General features: G+C 37.6%; 2 protein-coding genes across 2 annotated transcripts; one reads left to right on the top strand and one right to left on the bottom strand.

The window, feature by feature from the left end:
• Window positions 1-6,229: 6,229 nt before the first annotated feature.
• LOC137188689 (uncharacterized) lies at window positions 6,230-9,307 on the top strand. Its single transcript, XM_067598313.1, has 4 exons — window positions 6,230-6,288; window positions 6,447-6,767; window positions 6,891-7,253; window positions 9,159-9,307. The coding sequence occupies exons 1-4, from the start codon at window positions 6,246-6,248 to the stop codon at window positions 9,305-9,307; spliced, it is 876 nt and encodes a 291-aa protein (XP_067454414.1). The 5' UTR covers window positions 6,230-6,245.
• Window positions 9,308-10,597: 1,290 nt separating this feature from the next.
• Window positions 10,598-15,836, bottom strand: LOC137189750 (immunoglobulin kappa light chain-like). Its single transcript, XM_067599811.1, has 6 exons — window positions 15,720-15,836; window positions 15,214-15,558; window positions 14,769-15,116; window positions 12,589-12,705; window positions 12,212-12,276; window positions 10,598-10,993 (listed from the first exon to the last, which is right to left on the bottom strand). Exons 1-6 carry the CDS (start codon window positions 15,760-15,762, stop codon window positions 10,874-10,876), a joined length of 1,038 nt encoding a protein of 345 aa, XP_067455912.1. The 5' UTR covers window positions 15,763-15,836; the 3' UTR covers window positions 10,598-10,873.

Below are 15,836 nucleotides of genomic sequence, written 5' to 3'. Positions count from 1 at the left end.
AAAAAATTACTTTATTGTTGACACAATTAGGACTATCATAGTCTATAACACAGTATTGTTGCCTTTCTTACATATCATCTTTATCATCTTTATCATATCAATGTTATCTTTGGTCTTTAATTGTGTTAACACAAAATTTTGTATTTGAAAACTAATCGTTGTGTTAATCTGAAATTACTGCTGCAATAAAAATTCTTAAATGGCTCAAATGCTTTTCATGTGTAATATTAACTGTGTTTAGAGTCTGAAACACATTCACTATTGCAACATGAACATAAGTAAACTTGTTTCCCATTAAAACATGTACCAAATCAAGTGCTAATGTTAAAATATAGAAGTCATGGTTTCATATTTAAGTCAAATTAATCAATTCATACTATTTTTACATTTCAGTTTAAGACATTTTAATACTGTTTTTGGACCTGCAGACATCCTCCCTGCTTAATAACTCTAAAATAGTTTTCCATTTTCAATCAATCAATCAATTTTCATTTATATAGCGCCATATCACAACAGAAGTCATCTCAAGGCACTTTTCACATAGAGCAGGTCAAGACTGTACTCTTTAATTTACAGAGACCCAACAATTCCCCCATGAGCAAGCACTTGGCGACAGCGGTAAGGAAAAACTCCCCTTTAACGGGTAGAAACCTCAAGCAGAACCCGGCTCTTGGTGGGCGGCCATCTGCTTTGACCGGTTGGGTTGAGAGAGAGAAAGAGAGAGGGAAAGGGGGAGGGGGGACAGGAGAGCAACAATCACAACAACAACAACAAGCATAAGCATCAATAGACAGGGAAGGATGCCATCAGGACTGTGAAGGACCGCGAAGGCTCGGCCCGGGACCCAGGTTTTCCTGTGAGATGAGAAAGCACAAAAAACTCCGGGGAAGAAGCAAAGTTAGTGACATGCATTGATGTTACATGAATGCATACAGATGGAGAGGAGGAGGAGGAGAGAGGAGCTCAGTGCATCATGGGAAGTCCCCCAGCAGTCTAGGCCTATAGCAGCATAACTAAGGGCTGATCCAAGGCGAGCCTGGTCCGCCCTAACTATAAGCTTTATCAAAAAGGAAAGTTTTAAGCCTACTCTTAAACATAGAGAGGGTGTCTGCACCCCGGACTGAATCTGGTAGATGGTTCCATAGAAGAGGAGCCTGATAGCTGAAGGCTCTGCCTCCCATTCTACTTTTAAAGACTGTAGGGACCACCAGTAAGCCTGCATACTGGGAGCGCAGTGTTCTAGTGGGATAATACGGTATTATTAGCTCTTCAAGATATGATGGTGCCTGACCATTAAGGGCTTTGTAAGTTAGGAGAAGGATTTTAAATTCTATTCTAGATTTTACAGGAAGCCAATGTAATGAAGCTAAAATGGGAGAAATGTGGTCTCTTTTTCTAGTTTTAGTCAGAACACGTAGCCCCTTTAGCTCATTGTTTTTGTTTTTGGCCCACAAATTCTTTGGCAAACAGAATGAATAGTGAAGTGGAAGTGAGGAACTTGGTCGCCTCAGATCTGAGCAGCCATCTCTGCAGGTTTAGAAATGGCCCACTCAGACTTCATGTCCTCAAATGTTCCCACAACAGATAAAAAACTCAATGTCAGGCTAACATCTTTCAGTCAGACATTCCTGTTTGACTGTCATGGCACAGTTAGACTCGTGTCTGGATCAGATGAATCCATCCGTCACTACGTCTTCCTTCCTGCTGATAACAGCCTGAACAAAGCCCTACCTCCCACTCGTAGCCTCATCAAGCACATCCCCACCTTTAGTCTACGCAACCACAGAGGTTGTGGTCCTTCCAGCCTACTCGTGCCATAACAAACCTCCCATCTGCTTTACATCTATTTTGGCCTCAAAGTATAAGGCTGATGAAATATTGCCTAACCCAAATGTTTCACCCTAATCATCTATTGCTCTATTCCTCCTTTCTGTCAGTAAACTGAAGTCTCACTTTAGTAATGTCAAAATTTTCTGATTTATTTTACACTGTAGTCCACACGATAAGCTATACAATTCTCCATGCTAACTTTAGAAAACTCAGTTTCCCATATGAAATCATCATCTTGATCATGATGTATAGTTTTTCCTAATTGTCATGCTGACAGGACGAAAGTCACCTTTTAGTTGTTTGAGTTTACCCAAATTTTAATCAGTTGCTTAGTTTTTCTGACCTGCTGTTCAGGTCCATCACTAGTTCTCCTCCTTTGCTGGGAATAGCCTTGACAAAGTCTCAAGATATGAAAATCTAACAGGTCTATTACACTGTGGGACCTTAACAACCCCATAACCTGGACTTTTAAGAACCTGTAAGGACATGGTTCCTGATAATGCCTTGTGTTTTCCTCTGTACTTTCTATGGAGCCCCCGAAGGGTGTTTTTCTTACATTATTCAGAATTTGAGTGAACTTGACATCGAGCTCCAAAACACATAAATAGCACTTTTCACATTGAAAAAAATTCCCTGATTGACTATAAAGTTGTTCAACAAAACAAGTTTTTTCACTGGGCGCTTTTCTTTTTTTGCTATATATGATAGTCTCACACAAAGGTAATGCATGATGGTGACTTTATACTGCACCAGAAAGAAAGGGCAGGTTCCCCTGAATCATATGATGTATAACACTTGATACTCACTGAACGAATAAGCTCAGAGTTGGAAAAAAAAATATGTCCAGGAGCTTCTTTGTCTGTATAGGTTTTAGAGGGTTAACGGATGTAGAAATGCTCCCTGCAAGTCAAAAGCCCAGGACTCAACCAGCTCTGAACGCTTCTGGAGTTAGGTTGTTATCAAAATCAGCTAAATATTCAGCCATGACTTTGAAAATCTTTTAGATAACACTAAGCTCTGCTTTCTGTACTCCAATACAACAAATTCTTCCCAGCACTCCTCTCTCCAACTCCGTCATGACTGAATATTTAGTTGTTTTCGACAACAACTCAACTCTTGCAAGATTTCAGAACAAGACTTCTCCTTGAGTGAGACTTGGTTTGACACAATAACAAACAGACTGGATCAAGCAAACAGTAAATAAAAACATTTTATTTCTCTGTGTGGTCCTTTCCATAATGTTGTCACACTTATAATAACAATCTGAGCCTGTCAGTGACAAAAACAAGCACTTTTAGTGGACATACATTCACGGGCCGCTATTGCCCTGTTGGATCACATTACAGCCCATTTCAAGGCTGCCGGCTGCAGTGCTCTCAGTCAATACTGGAAACAAGCTATGAACACAACATTGACATATCATCACATTTTAAAGTTACTACAATGAACTTTCATTTTGTGTTGATTTTAGCGGCCCCTGTAGACAAAAGCGGTAGTGTTTTCCTGGAATGAAGACTGCATTTCCCATGAGCACCATCTCCTTGTGTCATAGCATGTTAACACGTGTATTTGTCTTGAATGCAAGTGAAAGAAAGATGCTACTTATTTTTAATACCATTTTTCGTTCTTAAACACTTCTGTTTACAGGATGCATAGCGATGAGGTAATGTATCTATTTGTGGCTATGTAAGATCAATAATTGTAATATGAAGATGGTGAAAAAAAGTAAACTTTGTTTTAGTACCGTTCATACACCTAGGTTACACGTAAGGTTGCAACCTTCCCAAAGGGTTGTGTGGAGGTGTTGGCGTGTTTATTTGTGCTTTATAATGTTATCCCTGTGAAACAATGAGAAAATAACGTTTTATTTATCAGATTCAATCCATTGTTCTCACTAAACCGCCAAACGCTCTCTTCATTCACTCTCTAGCTTGCTCAACCACCGCTGCTCTCTCTCTCTGTTTGTGCTTTCAGCTCGCTCACACTCTCTCTCTTTTTCTCTCGTCTTTTTTAAAATGAGTCGAGCAATTGACAATAAGTCTAACTTTACTTTTAACATTATCAAATGAAGAGAAATTTCCTCCCCATGTCCCCGTAAGGTCTTTATACTCCCTCATACTACAATGCTACGTGTAATGTAAACATAGGCTCTTCCAGTCTGCGTGCCGTAAAGCATTTCATCTGATTTTGCAAGGAATCTGACCTGGTGGAAGGCATTTAGAATAACTGTATAAAATAGCCATCTTCTCACTGTAGGTCATAAAGAAGCATCAGAGGCATCATGAGACTGTTTCATAACCAGTTAAAAGTTCCTGTAGTAACTTTAAGTTGTTATGATGAACTTGTTAGCTAGCTGCTTATTTACACATCCAGTAGTTACAGAGCAACATTATCATTCATCTGGAGTCATGTTTCTGGATTCATGGGGAATGTAAGTCCAATATTCACTCTCTTTTAGCTCTGTCTCTCATCTCGACCAACTCCTGAGGGAAAGATCAGACTCTTTTGCTGCTAAATGCTCCACTATGATCATCAGTTGCTAACTGTGTCTGTTTGTCACTTAGTGCTGAGCAGGTAGTACACATTAGGTTTTTATTGCTTTTTTGCAGAATACTGCAGCTGAAAATGGCGCAATGAGAACAGCGAGAGTGAATCAAAACTGAAAAGATACAAGTCAGACATTTAAACAATAACCTAAACTCATTATAAAACACTGTAAGGCCAAGGTGCACAGAAGGTTCATCAGTACGAGTGATGCCTCTCACATGGCAAATTGTTTGACACAAGATCGATTATAGCCTCTTTAAAGTTGATCTGTAATAATGATGCTTTGTGTCATCATACATGCAGTCCATCCAATCCAGTTTTCTTGTTTCTGTACTAGTTCGTCTTGACAGCACGTTCAGTCAGACACTTGTTTATGGTATCTTATCTTTTTCTGATTTGTAATCAATATCATTAGGACCCGAGCATGAAGTGGCGTAACTTGATATCTGATATAGGTCTTGGGTCTGGGTGTGGCAAAATGGCTCGAGGACACCCCCACCTTTAAATTTGACATAGATGTCCGAAATTTGGTACACAGATGTACCAGACTTTAAAAAAAAGCCTATTGGAGCCATAACCTAAGTCCAACAGGAAGTCAGACATTTGAATTTACTGTGCAATTTTTTTGCAAAGTGAAGCCATTTACAGGGGTTGTACTTTAATGAACTCCTCTGGGAGAATTCACCTGAACGACTTCAAATTTGGTAGGTGACATCTAAAGAACTTTGTGATGCTAAATTGCAAAGCTTTTGAATTTTCATGGAACATTTTTGGTGTGGCGTGCCAGTCAATTTTGCCCAAAATATGAAACAGGACGTTGTTGTAACTCCACTTTACATTGTCCAATCTGCCACAAGATCCTCATGCTTGATAAGAGTCCAGACCTGAACCCATCTACATGTCAATATTGAATCATAGTCATAGCACCACCTACTGACAACAGTAAGTCAACCTTATGTGACTGATATCATCCATTTTACATGAAATTTACATGGTGTGGTCTACACATGATATACAACAACATGACATATAATTAGTGGGTGTTCTCTAGCACTACATAGTGGACACAGAAACTGATAGTTATCTCTTACATACAATGTCCGATATTCATGAAAATGTATATCCATGACAGTCGCCCTTTGGTAAATATATTGATGCATTAATATTTCACTTATGTAGAATTGTCTACAGGCAACAGGAAGTGAAGCCTAAGTGATACATAGTTCCTCAACTGTACACACAATTTACAATATGTCATCTCCAGCACCAAATACTGCACACAGGAAATAATATTTTACCCATTCACAAAGTGTCCGATAATCCTGACAATTCAGAGCTGTATCAACTGTCCTCCAGTAGTGATACAACGGCTGCCGCTCCCTCCAATGCACGTGAGGTGCAAGGACCCGTTCATCGCTGCTTGCAGCTTTAATTTAATTTTCTTTCTGATACTGGTTTTTCACAGTTTGTTCCAGTAAAATCCTCACAGGCCACTCCTGTCTTCAACCACTGTTGGAAGTGTGTTTAGCTCGCTGCAGAGCTGTGCACCTACACGCAGAGTGAGGGCAGAAGCTGGACATGCTGACCAATGATGAAAAGCACTACAAGATGAGAGCAGTAATAGAAGAGTTCCCAAAATTCATAAAATCAAAAATCTTTGAGATTATAATTAAAATGATTGAGTGAATGGTGAAGAATGAGACGTGAAATATGCTTCACATGTGAAAGGAAGTGCACTTTGAATCTAGATTCTGTGTTAACCAATCACATGCATTTCTCAGTGTGAGATTCAGTGTCGTGGCCAACTTACATCACCTCCTTTACTCAGTGAAATACCAGAAAGGTTCCTAACAAGAGACATTGTGAAGATGATCGTGTTATGGGTAACACTGCTTGTTCTTCATCAAGGATGTAAGTATCATCTAATTCTGTGCATTCTCTATATAACTAAGAATTTGCAACAAAATGTTTGGAGGTTCATATATCATCTTTTTGCATAATACATTTTCTTCATCATACAATAATTGTTATTTACAATGTCATGTATTTTATATTTTCATTTCATTCAGATGCGCTGATTCCAGTGATCACAGTTCAACTTGGTGAACCTGCAAACTTGACATGTGCTTTGCGTAATTATGATTTCAGCAGACATAGTCTTTACTGGTACAAGCAGATTGCCGGTGATACTCTGAAATCATTTGTGCAACTGTATAAATCTACAACACCTCAGTATGTGTTTTCTTCCACAAGATTGGACATACAAACTGATAAGAATTTTAGTAACCTGACCATTTTGAGTACAACCGAAGAAGACGAGGGAATGTACCATTGTGCAATCATAGAGTGGAATAATCTTGAATGGAGCGGGACATATTTGTTAGTTAAAGGTAATAATGTGATCTATTTTACTTTAACTTTAAAGTGTCACTAAATTCCCCAATTTCATCACAAAACATAAATTTATATTTTCAAAAGTGATCTCAAAATTTTGACATTTTTGCATTGCATAGGAAACACTGAAAGGACATCAAACTATACTGTTGTTCAGTGGCCGACAGTGTCTGATCCAGTCCATCCAGGAGACTCTGTGACTCTCCAGTGTTCAATCCTCTCTGAATACGAGAACAAGACGTGTCCAGGAGGACACAGTGTTTACTGGTTCAGAGCCAGATCAAATGCATCTCATCCAGACCTCATCTACACTGATGGAAGTCGTGATGAATGTAGAAAGAAAACTGGCATTCACTCGTCTTCAAAGAGCTGTGTCTATCGCTTCTCTAAAAACGTCAGCTCCTCTGATGATGGGACTTATTACTGTGCTGTGGCCACATGTGGAGAGATATTATTTGGAAACGGAACTAAACTGGAACTTGGTATGAAATGGTGTTCATAATGAAAGTATTACTCAAATTATGTTGATAACATCAACATTGATAAGTCTATCTTGTTGGTTTGTTTTCTAGTGCAAACAACACATTCACTATTTATTGGAATAGTGATATTAATAGTCTGCTTGGCCATTTCTGTTGCTGCAAATGTCGTCTTCATCTGCAACCGAAGTCTAAGAGTACGTGAACAATATAAAGGTAAGTGTTTTACAAACTAAATGCTTCTTTTAGATTGAAAACATGTTCTGATGTATGACATATTCATTTATTTATACATTTTATGTACAAGTTTGGACAAACCTTTACAGTATAGGTTCTTGGGTAAAATCATGTCATATTGTATATTATTAATGAACTTTTGAACAACAGCAGCAACATGCATTCAAAAATGTCCACCTTTACGATTTTTATTTTATGACATTATACTCTTACTAAAAAGTCAGATTGAGTTCCTTTATCTATCAAATATTTCATTTTTATGATTTCATTCATCTTTAGGAATGGAAAGCACTATTTCAGAAGCTCGACATAACAACTTGCGCCAATCGGTGCATGATATTGTGAGTGAAAAAACAAAATATATTGTTATTCCATTAAAGGCACCGTATATATATCACTTTATATATATAACTGTTTTATTTGCTGCACAGACTGAAGCTGATGACAGAATGAACTACGCTGCACTGAATTTCTCAGAAAGAAAAGCAACGAGAGGAAGAAAGAAGAAAGAGTTTTCAGAGGACTGTGTGTACTCTCAAGTTAAATGATGATACTGTTGATAATATTGAGCACTTGCATCTGTTTGTGATTGTTTTGTTCTGTTTTTTTTATCTTGGCTAAATATTAAATATTAACCTTTACTCAAAAAAATCACTTTTTCACTATTGTTGACACAATTAGGACTATCATAGTCTATAACACAGTATTGTTGCCTTTCTTACATATCATCTTTATCATCTTTATCATATCAATGTTATCTTTGGTCATTAATTGTATTAATACAAATTTTATGTTTGAAAACTGTTCGTTGTCTCAATCTGCAATTACTGCTGCAATAAAAATTCTTAAACTAAATGGCTCACATGTTTTTCATGTGTAATACTAATATTTTGAGAATGAAACACATTCACTTTGGCAAAATGAAAAAATTAATTAAACTTATAAATGGCAACACACAGAATATAATGATATAAATACTGTAGAATAAAATAGAGTATCATCTGGATCCTGGTGTCTGTTCAAAAGAAGAAAACTTTACAAAAAAGAACACAAACTACTTTTTTCCCTTTAAAACATGTATCAGATTAAAAGATAATGTTTAAATTAAGAAGCCATTTGAGTCATATTAATCAATTAATACTATTTGAACAGCTATTTAGCAGGGAAGATGACCTACAGACATCCTCCCTGCTTAATAGCTCTAAGAGAGTTTTCCATTTTAGCCTCTTTAGCTAATTGTTGTGGTTTTTGGCCCACAAATTATTTGGCAAATAGAATGGAGAGTAAAGTGTGTGAAGAGAGTTTTTAGCTTTTACTTTTTGTTTAAGTAGTTGAATATTTTGTTATACTTTTATTTCTGAATCATGATAAAACTCTACTTCAGTGATTTACAGTCAGGGGTTACTTCTGCAGTTAAGACACATCACATCAGATATATATGTGTGTGTATGTTAAAATATATGCTGATATGTTCCCTACACATGTTGAGGAACTTGGTCGCTTCAGATCTGAGCAGCCACCTCTGCAGGTTTAGAAATGGCCCACTCAGACTTCATGTCCTCAAACTTCCCCACAACAGACAAAAATCTGTCAAAGTCAGGCTAACATCTCTCAGTCAGACATTCCTGTTTGACCGTCACCGCACATTTAGACTCATCATCTCTTGATCAGGTGAATCCGTCTGTCACTACGTCTTCCTTCCTGCTGAGAACAGCCTGAACAAAGCCCTGCCTCCCACTCGTAGCCTCAACAAGCACATCCCCACCTTTAATCTACGCAACCACAGAGGCTGCAGTCTGTCCAGCCTACTCGTGCCATAACAAACCTCCCATCTGGTTTAGGGTTAAAATCTATTTTGGCCTCAAAGTATAAGGCTGATGAAATATTGCCTAACCTAAATGTTCAACTCCAGTCATCTATTGCTCTATTCCTCCTTTCTGTCAGTAAACTGAAGTCTCGCTTTAGAAATTCTATACAATTCTCCATGCTAACTTTAGAAAACTCAGTTTCCCATATGAAATCATCATCTTGGTCATGATGTATAGGTTTTACTCATTGTCATGCTGACAAAGCAAAAGTCGCCTTTTAGTTGTTTGTTGTTGCAAAGGCTGTTTACTCAGTTACTCAGTTTTTCTGACCTGCTGATCAGGTCCATCACTAGTTCTCCTCCTTTACTGAGAATAGCCTTGACAAAGTCTCTGCACATGAAAATCTAACAGATTTATTACACTGTTGGTCCGTAACAACTCCATAACCTGGAGTTTCCCATAACATGAACTTTTAAGAACCTGTAAGTACATAGTTTCTGATTTTCCTTGCGTTCCCTCTGTGTTTTCTACAGAAAACTGAAAGATCACAGAAACTGGCACCCACCGCACTTACCAGCTCTCCAGAGCCAGCTGCGTCCCTCAGGTCCGGTCCACTGCTGGTCCCGCTCTCTACTACATACCATCAAACCAATGTGTTGCATACTCCTAGACGTGTATTTCCCAACACTGTGTACACAGTCTACAGCTTACACAGACAAACAGGGCAGCAAAACAAGCATGTCTAAAATTCTGATGACTGCTTGTATATCCAAACACACTTCCTTGCAGAGCTTAGCTAAACACATGTAGTGCTTTATTAATTATGGTGTTTGCCATGTCGCAAATGAGCTGTTGCATTTCTGTCCCCGGAGACCTAGATCATGGATTTGGTACCACCTCCTGTTCAGGAACATGTCTGCAAAGGGGATGGAGAGTAGTGGAAACAAAAGCAGAACTTGTACCAACACACTACTTTGGGGAACCTCACAGGTCATTGGAATAGGCCCAAACGTAAGAACACCTACTACTATTTTCTGCACCCTTACTGATAAATAAAAATAGAGAGTGGAGCCATCGAGCCAACAGTCTTCCGTTTAGATTAAACAAAGTAGATGTGATCTATGTCAAAAGCCTTTTGCAGGTCCAGCAAGTCTGAACCAAACAATGTGAAACGGAGAAACAAAATAAAACACACTGTGAAACACTTTGTCCTTATCAAATTATATTATGAGTAAACATTAACAAAAGTGTCTAATATCATAATAAAAATAAAGAACATGGATTTTCTCTTTAATAGCAACATACGTTTTAATAAGTTTTTCTTACATTATTCAGAATTTGAGTGATTATTCATGATTAGTCTGACAAGCAATATTAATAATAAAAATGAAATAATAATAAATATCCATTCTTCGTTCAACCAGGCAAAATCAGTCAATCAAAACAATAACAATGCTACAAAAAAATGAGATTACAATGTCTTATTTTATTCACCTTAACAGGAATCACAGCTGTGTGAAAATTATTTTATGTGACAATGTACATATCAGATGTTTCTTCTTCATGCAGAGTTCACTGTCAGTCACTCATGCCAGAGTACAAACAGTCCTGTGGTAACTCGCTTTTATTCTTCCATCTTTTAGCTTTTCTTGAGGGGAAATCCAGTGCTACATAGTTCAGTGCAGCTGCTTCACCATCCTGAAAATGATAATTATGTTTGTTAGAATTTGGACCAACCAATTCATTTTTACATTACACATTAAAGAGGTCATATTATGCCCCTTTCCCAGTTTAATATTTTTATTTTCGTGGTCTATTTACAAACATTTGCATGTTTTCATGGTCAAAAAGCACCTAGTTGCAGCTGTACAAGCCATGGATGCAGTCCCTCTGTCTCACTCAGCATGAAACAGGCTATTTGTGTTTGCTCAATGCCCCTCTCTTCTGATTGGCTGACTGTATTATGAGTGACGCACGCCCAGGTCAACCACATGTAACAGATTGTAGCACAAAGAGAGCAGAGGAGAGGAGAGAAACTAACGCGACCTCTCACATTGAGCTGGAATGAAATGACTGCATATAAATTAGGTAACATAAATAAACTAATTTTGTTTCTTTCAGGAGGGGCAGGGGGTCCTTTTGGAGGGGCAGGCCGCCCCTCCAAAGCAATGCTAAGGAAAACGTTGAGCATATAGTTGTGACATCATAACCTTACAGAAGTCCAAACAGCTCGTTTAAAAGCACAGTTTCTGAATACGGGCTGTGTGGATTTCTCCGTAGACTGAGCGTTTTGATACTTTCACAGTATTTATACAGCACCTAGACCTGCTTTATAAACTGAAAAGAAATGAATGTTCCCTTTAAAAGCTTCGGTGTCTGTTGTGCTAAAAAAGATCAAAAGATTGCTGATTTACATTCTTACGTAATTATTGAACCAGGAATAATTAGTTCAAGAAGCTGATCTTGTGTTTTGTTTAAGTGAGGGTAAAAACACACAGAAAGCAGCCACCTCCTCGTACACTCGGCCGCCTGGGAGCAGATCCACTGTGTCATCAGTTCAAGCAGCATTTACGATCATATAGATTAATGATGAGCCGCATCTGATCTGAAGTGTTTTTCAGGAGTAAAATAATTGTCTGCAATTAAAATTATTTTGTCAGGGGTGGTTGGTTACCGCACCACAATTTTACACCCCTTCCAGGTCAGAGGTCATTTATTTAAACTTTGCACTATCTTTCCGTCTCACTGTAGTAACTTTCCCATCATGCTCCTTTCAGGGGATTTTCTGCTCCACATACAAATAAACAAGAGCCGCTCAGCTTTCACATCCATGGCACGTATCCAATGTAGAATAACCTTATTATGATTCAGTTCCACTCATGCAATTGATTACAATATATTGATGATTATACTTACCATATTATTTGATTGATCCTCTGGTGATCTTTCATTTCCAACATGATAGGAAGCAGTCAATCCTCCTATTCATAAAAGCAAGACATTAATAAAGTGTGTTGACATTGGCAATCCAATTATTGTTGTCATTTCACATCAATGTTTGTCTTCTACAAAAATAAACAATATAACCCAGATGCTTATTTAAATAGATGCAGTTGTGAGAGCTTTTCTTAGATTGAATGTGAAGTTATAAATGTAACCCCATGAATTCAGACCTTTCTGGTTAAATTTCAAAACCATACTGGAATCTCTACAAAAACTGATCAAATATCAACGTTGCTCTCTTATTTGATTAATGTATCATAAGATCCATGTACAGTACACAATGAACCCACCTTTGCAATGTTCACAAACTGGCTTTCGATTCCTGAAGGTTATTAGAGCAACGATCACAATCACACAACAGGCCAGCAGTGTCCAAAGCACAATGACAGCTGGGTACAGTTCTTTTCCTGGAATCAGAAAAAAAATCCCAGAGAGACACTACAAGTTAGTGTCAAATTATAAAATCTTTTTACAATTTAGTTAAAAACCTCAAGGTTGAGGCATCCTGGAAGCCTAGCAGTTAAGGCAAACCACAATGCCCCATGTTCACAGAAAAATATTCCATTTTCCCTTCCTCTTTAACAGGAATAAAAAAAACATGTTTTGTAGATTGTTTTTTCCTGTTCCACATATGTTAGACAATGAAAGACAGATTTGGACTTCTACTAACAACTCCAGAGCCTCTGTGATTTATTGTGCAATTGATAAATGTAACTGTCTTAGTTTTTGTTCTTGTTTAGTTTGGGGTTTTTTTTTGTTTTTTTTAGTTCGTTTCCTGTTGTATGTTGTTTTAAGACAAATTAAGAAAATAATCTAATGCAATAAAACTTGCATGCGAAAATCTTTTTTCAAGCAAAACAATTTTTGGGAAAAAGAAATCAACAAAAGAGTAGATTAAACAGTAAACCAAATCAATAATAAAGTTTTGATTGATAAAATACTTTAAAAATCACTTTCTGCAGTGTAAGATGGTTCATGTTGCACAGAAACAATGTTTATTTCATTGGTCTAACAAACTTTGTTTTGTGGCACATGAAACACACATAAAACTACATAAAGTAAAAAAGTTGTTAGGCTGTCATGGGAAATCTTCAGATGGGCCAGAAATCTTCAGGTCACCAACAACTTAGAAATTAATTAACCATTTGTAATAAAAAACTCAAAAGAATGCACTGGAAACTGACAGAGTTCAATGTGAATAGGACCCGGGACAAAGAACCTGAAACCGAATAAGAAACCAACATCTTATATACTATTTTGTGATCCCTCCTGTGGTGGAGCCAATCAGGGCTCCACCTAGCTTTTTACCAGTTTCACCTGGCCTGAAAACAGTGGTGTCAGAATTTACAGTTTGCACCTGGCTTGGAGATAAGGGTGTCTCCAAAATCCAAAAATAAAAATAAGCTAACGGCCTTTTTTTCACATTACTTTCAAACATTACTGCAAACTGTCATATTACTGATTAACACATTATTTAACTCCCCTGGGTACTGTCTGTATTGGCATAGGCGTTATCTTAGTGCAGTTACTGGCATCTGTCTGAGGGACATCTGTCTCCACCACAAGGCCATAGAGATAAACATTGTTTTTGTATAGTATGTCAAATGGACTCCTTGAGAGCCATTTCGAGAAAAACACAAAGCAGCAACACAATCTAAAACAATCTTGATTTCATCAAGAATGTATCAAAAACATACTGATTTAAAGCTGTTGTCATTTTAAGGCTACTATTTGTGTAATTTTTCTGTTGGGTTGTATTATATTGTGGATGCTTCTGTTATCAACACCTCACTTATACAGTCACAACAAAAAATTAACATTAAATAAACTAAAGACTAATGTAGGAGAACAAGAAGTTGTTCACAGTAGCTTTACAATCAACTGACACAGACGCACACAGGCAGAACAAAGAGAGGAAGAGTAGAGCTGAACTACACCCATAACAGAACTATGAACGCACTATGTGTTGCTATTGGTCCATCCCCTGTAGCCTGTAAACTAACCAATTTAGTGGTTTCCAACCTTTGTGGCTTGTGACCCCTTAAAACAACAAGAAGTCAACTCACCAACCCCTCATCACTGGTTACATAATGTGTTTCCAGGAACTGTGAGCACTTCAAAGCAAAGAGTAACACCTGCTCAGATTGTGTCATTTGAATATTTTTAGAGGCGTGACGAGGTAAAATCATCGACTAACTTCTAAACGCTGTTGTTGTTGTTGTTGTTGTTGAGTGTCTTTGTTCATCATTCCTAACTTGCTGATCATCTCGTGTCCCCTTTGATTTTACTTTGTCAATCACTAGGTTGTGAAACAATAAACTAATTCAATCAAAGCATGGTACAAAGTGCTTATAAGAATAACTAAACGTATCAATATTTAACCACAAGTTTTAACAACACTGTACTTAGAAAGCAACTGAATAATAAATATAGATGCATTTATGTTTGAAATAAGACTTTAAAGACATACTTAAGTCCACTTTAGTTCCTTTTCCAAACAGGATCTCTCCACATGTGACCACAGCACAGTAGTAAGTCCCAGTATCAGAGGAGTTCCATATAGTTGTGGACAGACTGTAGACACAGCTCCTTTTGTCATGTTCATCACTCCTGGTCTTCTCAGTGTAAATGATGCCTGAGTGTGAGTCTCCTGATCCATATCTGAACCAGTACACACTGCGTTCATCTGGACACTGGCTTTCATTTTCTTTCTTCTTGGAGAGAAGCAAACACTCGAGAGTCACTGACTTGCCTGACTGGACTGACTCCGTCTCTGGACTTTGTTTCACATAGAAAGATTTCTGCTGATCTCTATGATCTGTGTGATTCACAAAAAAGGCATGAAAAGGAATTAACTAACTGATTATTTAGGGATTGGTGTAGGAAGAGGAAACAAAAAATTTAACATACTTTACCTTTCACAGCCAGAAGTGTGCCATTAATAAAGGTCATTATGTATGCTGATCCAGCTTGACAGAAGTATGTTGCTTCATCTTCTTTGCTTACATTTCTGATGTTAAGAACATACTGAGTATTGCTTCGTCCAACTGTGAATCTTGAGTTGTTAAATTGTCCTATACGTGTGATTTTGTTAAAAGATCCCTCAGCAACAGTTTGGAACATATATCCAAAACTCAGCTTATACCAGTAAAACAAACCGGGTTCATCCCCAGAGACTGGGCATATCAGAGTAAAATTATCACCAACTTCAGCCACAGTTAAAGAGATCTGTTGAAAAATCTCTTTAGTTTGAATCAGAGCTAAAGAAAAGAGACAAACAACAAAAGAGTTACTACACAGGACAAAAACTATGAAAACTATATAACAGAGGCCAATTGCATGGTCCATACAAATTGTTATCAATACTGAAATAAAATTTAAAATCTAAATTCTACAGTTTAAGTAAAAGAGCTGCACTCACACAATGTACTTAGAAGAATCAAAGGAGCCAGTCTTCCGATCATTGTGTTTCATGACCCTTCTCTTGCACAACTGAAGTCTTCCCACTCAGATGGAAGATTCAGTCACAAGGTGATCA

The sequence above is a fragment of the Thunnus thynnus genome, chromosome 9 (assembly GCF_963924715.1).
Source record: "Thunnus thynnus chromosome 9, fThuThy2.1, whole genome shotgun sequence".
Classification (NCBI taxonomy): domain Eukaryota; kingdom Metazoa; phylum Chordata; class Actinopteri; order Scombriformes; family Scombridae; genus Thunnus; species Thunnus thynnus.
Note: the sequence above shows the minus strand (reverse complement) of the source record. Positions and strands in the feature narration are given on the sequence as shown.

Excerpts from the sequence above, each read along its gene's own strand:
- LOC137188689 (XM_067598313.1), top strand. The coding sequence starts at position 6,246 with ATGATCGTGTTATGGGTAACACTGCTTGTTCTTCATCAAGGAT. Across the intron at positions 6,289-6,446 it reads GCTTGTTCTTCATCAAGGAT|ATGCGCTGATTCCAGTGATC; the intron begins GTAAGTATCATC and ends CATTTCATTCAG. Across the intron at positions 6,768-6,890 it reads GACATATTTGTTAGTTAAAG|GAAACACTGAAAGGACATCA; the intron begins GTAATAATGTGA and ends TGCATTGCATAG.
- LOC137189750 (XM_067599811.1), bottom strand. The coding sequence starts at position 15,762 with ATGATCGGAAGACTGGCTCCTTTGATTCTTCTAAGTACATTGT. Across the intron at positions 15,559-15,719 it reads GATTCTTCTAAGTACATTGT|CTCTGATTCAAACTAAAGAG; the intron begins GTGAGTGCAGCT and ends TCTTTTCTTTAG. Across the intron at positions 15,117-15,213 it reads CACACTTCTGGCTGTGAAAG|ATCATAGAGATCAGCAGAAA; the intron begins GTAAAGTATGTT and ends TGAATCACACAG.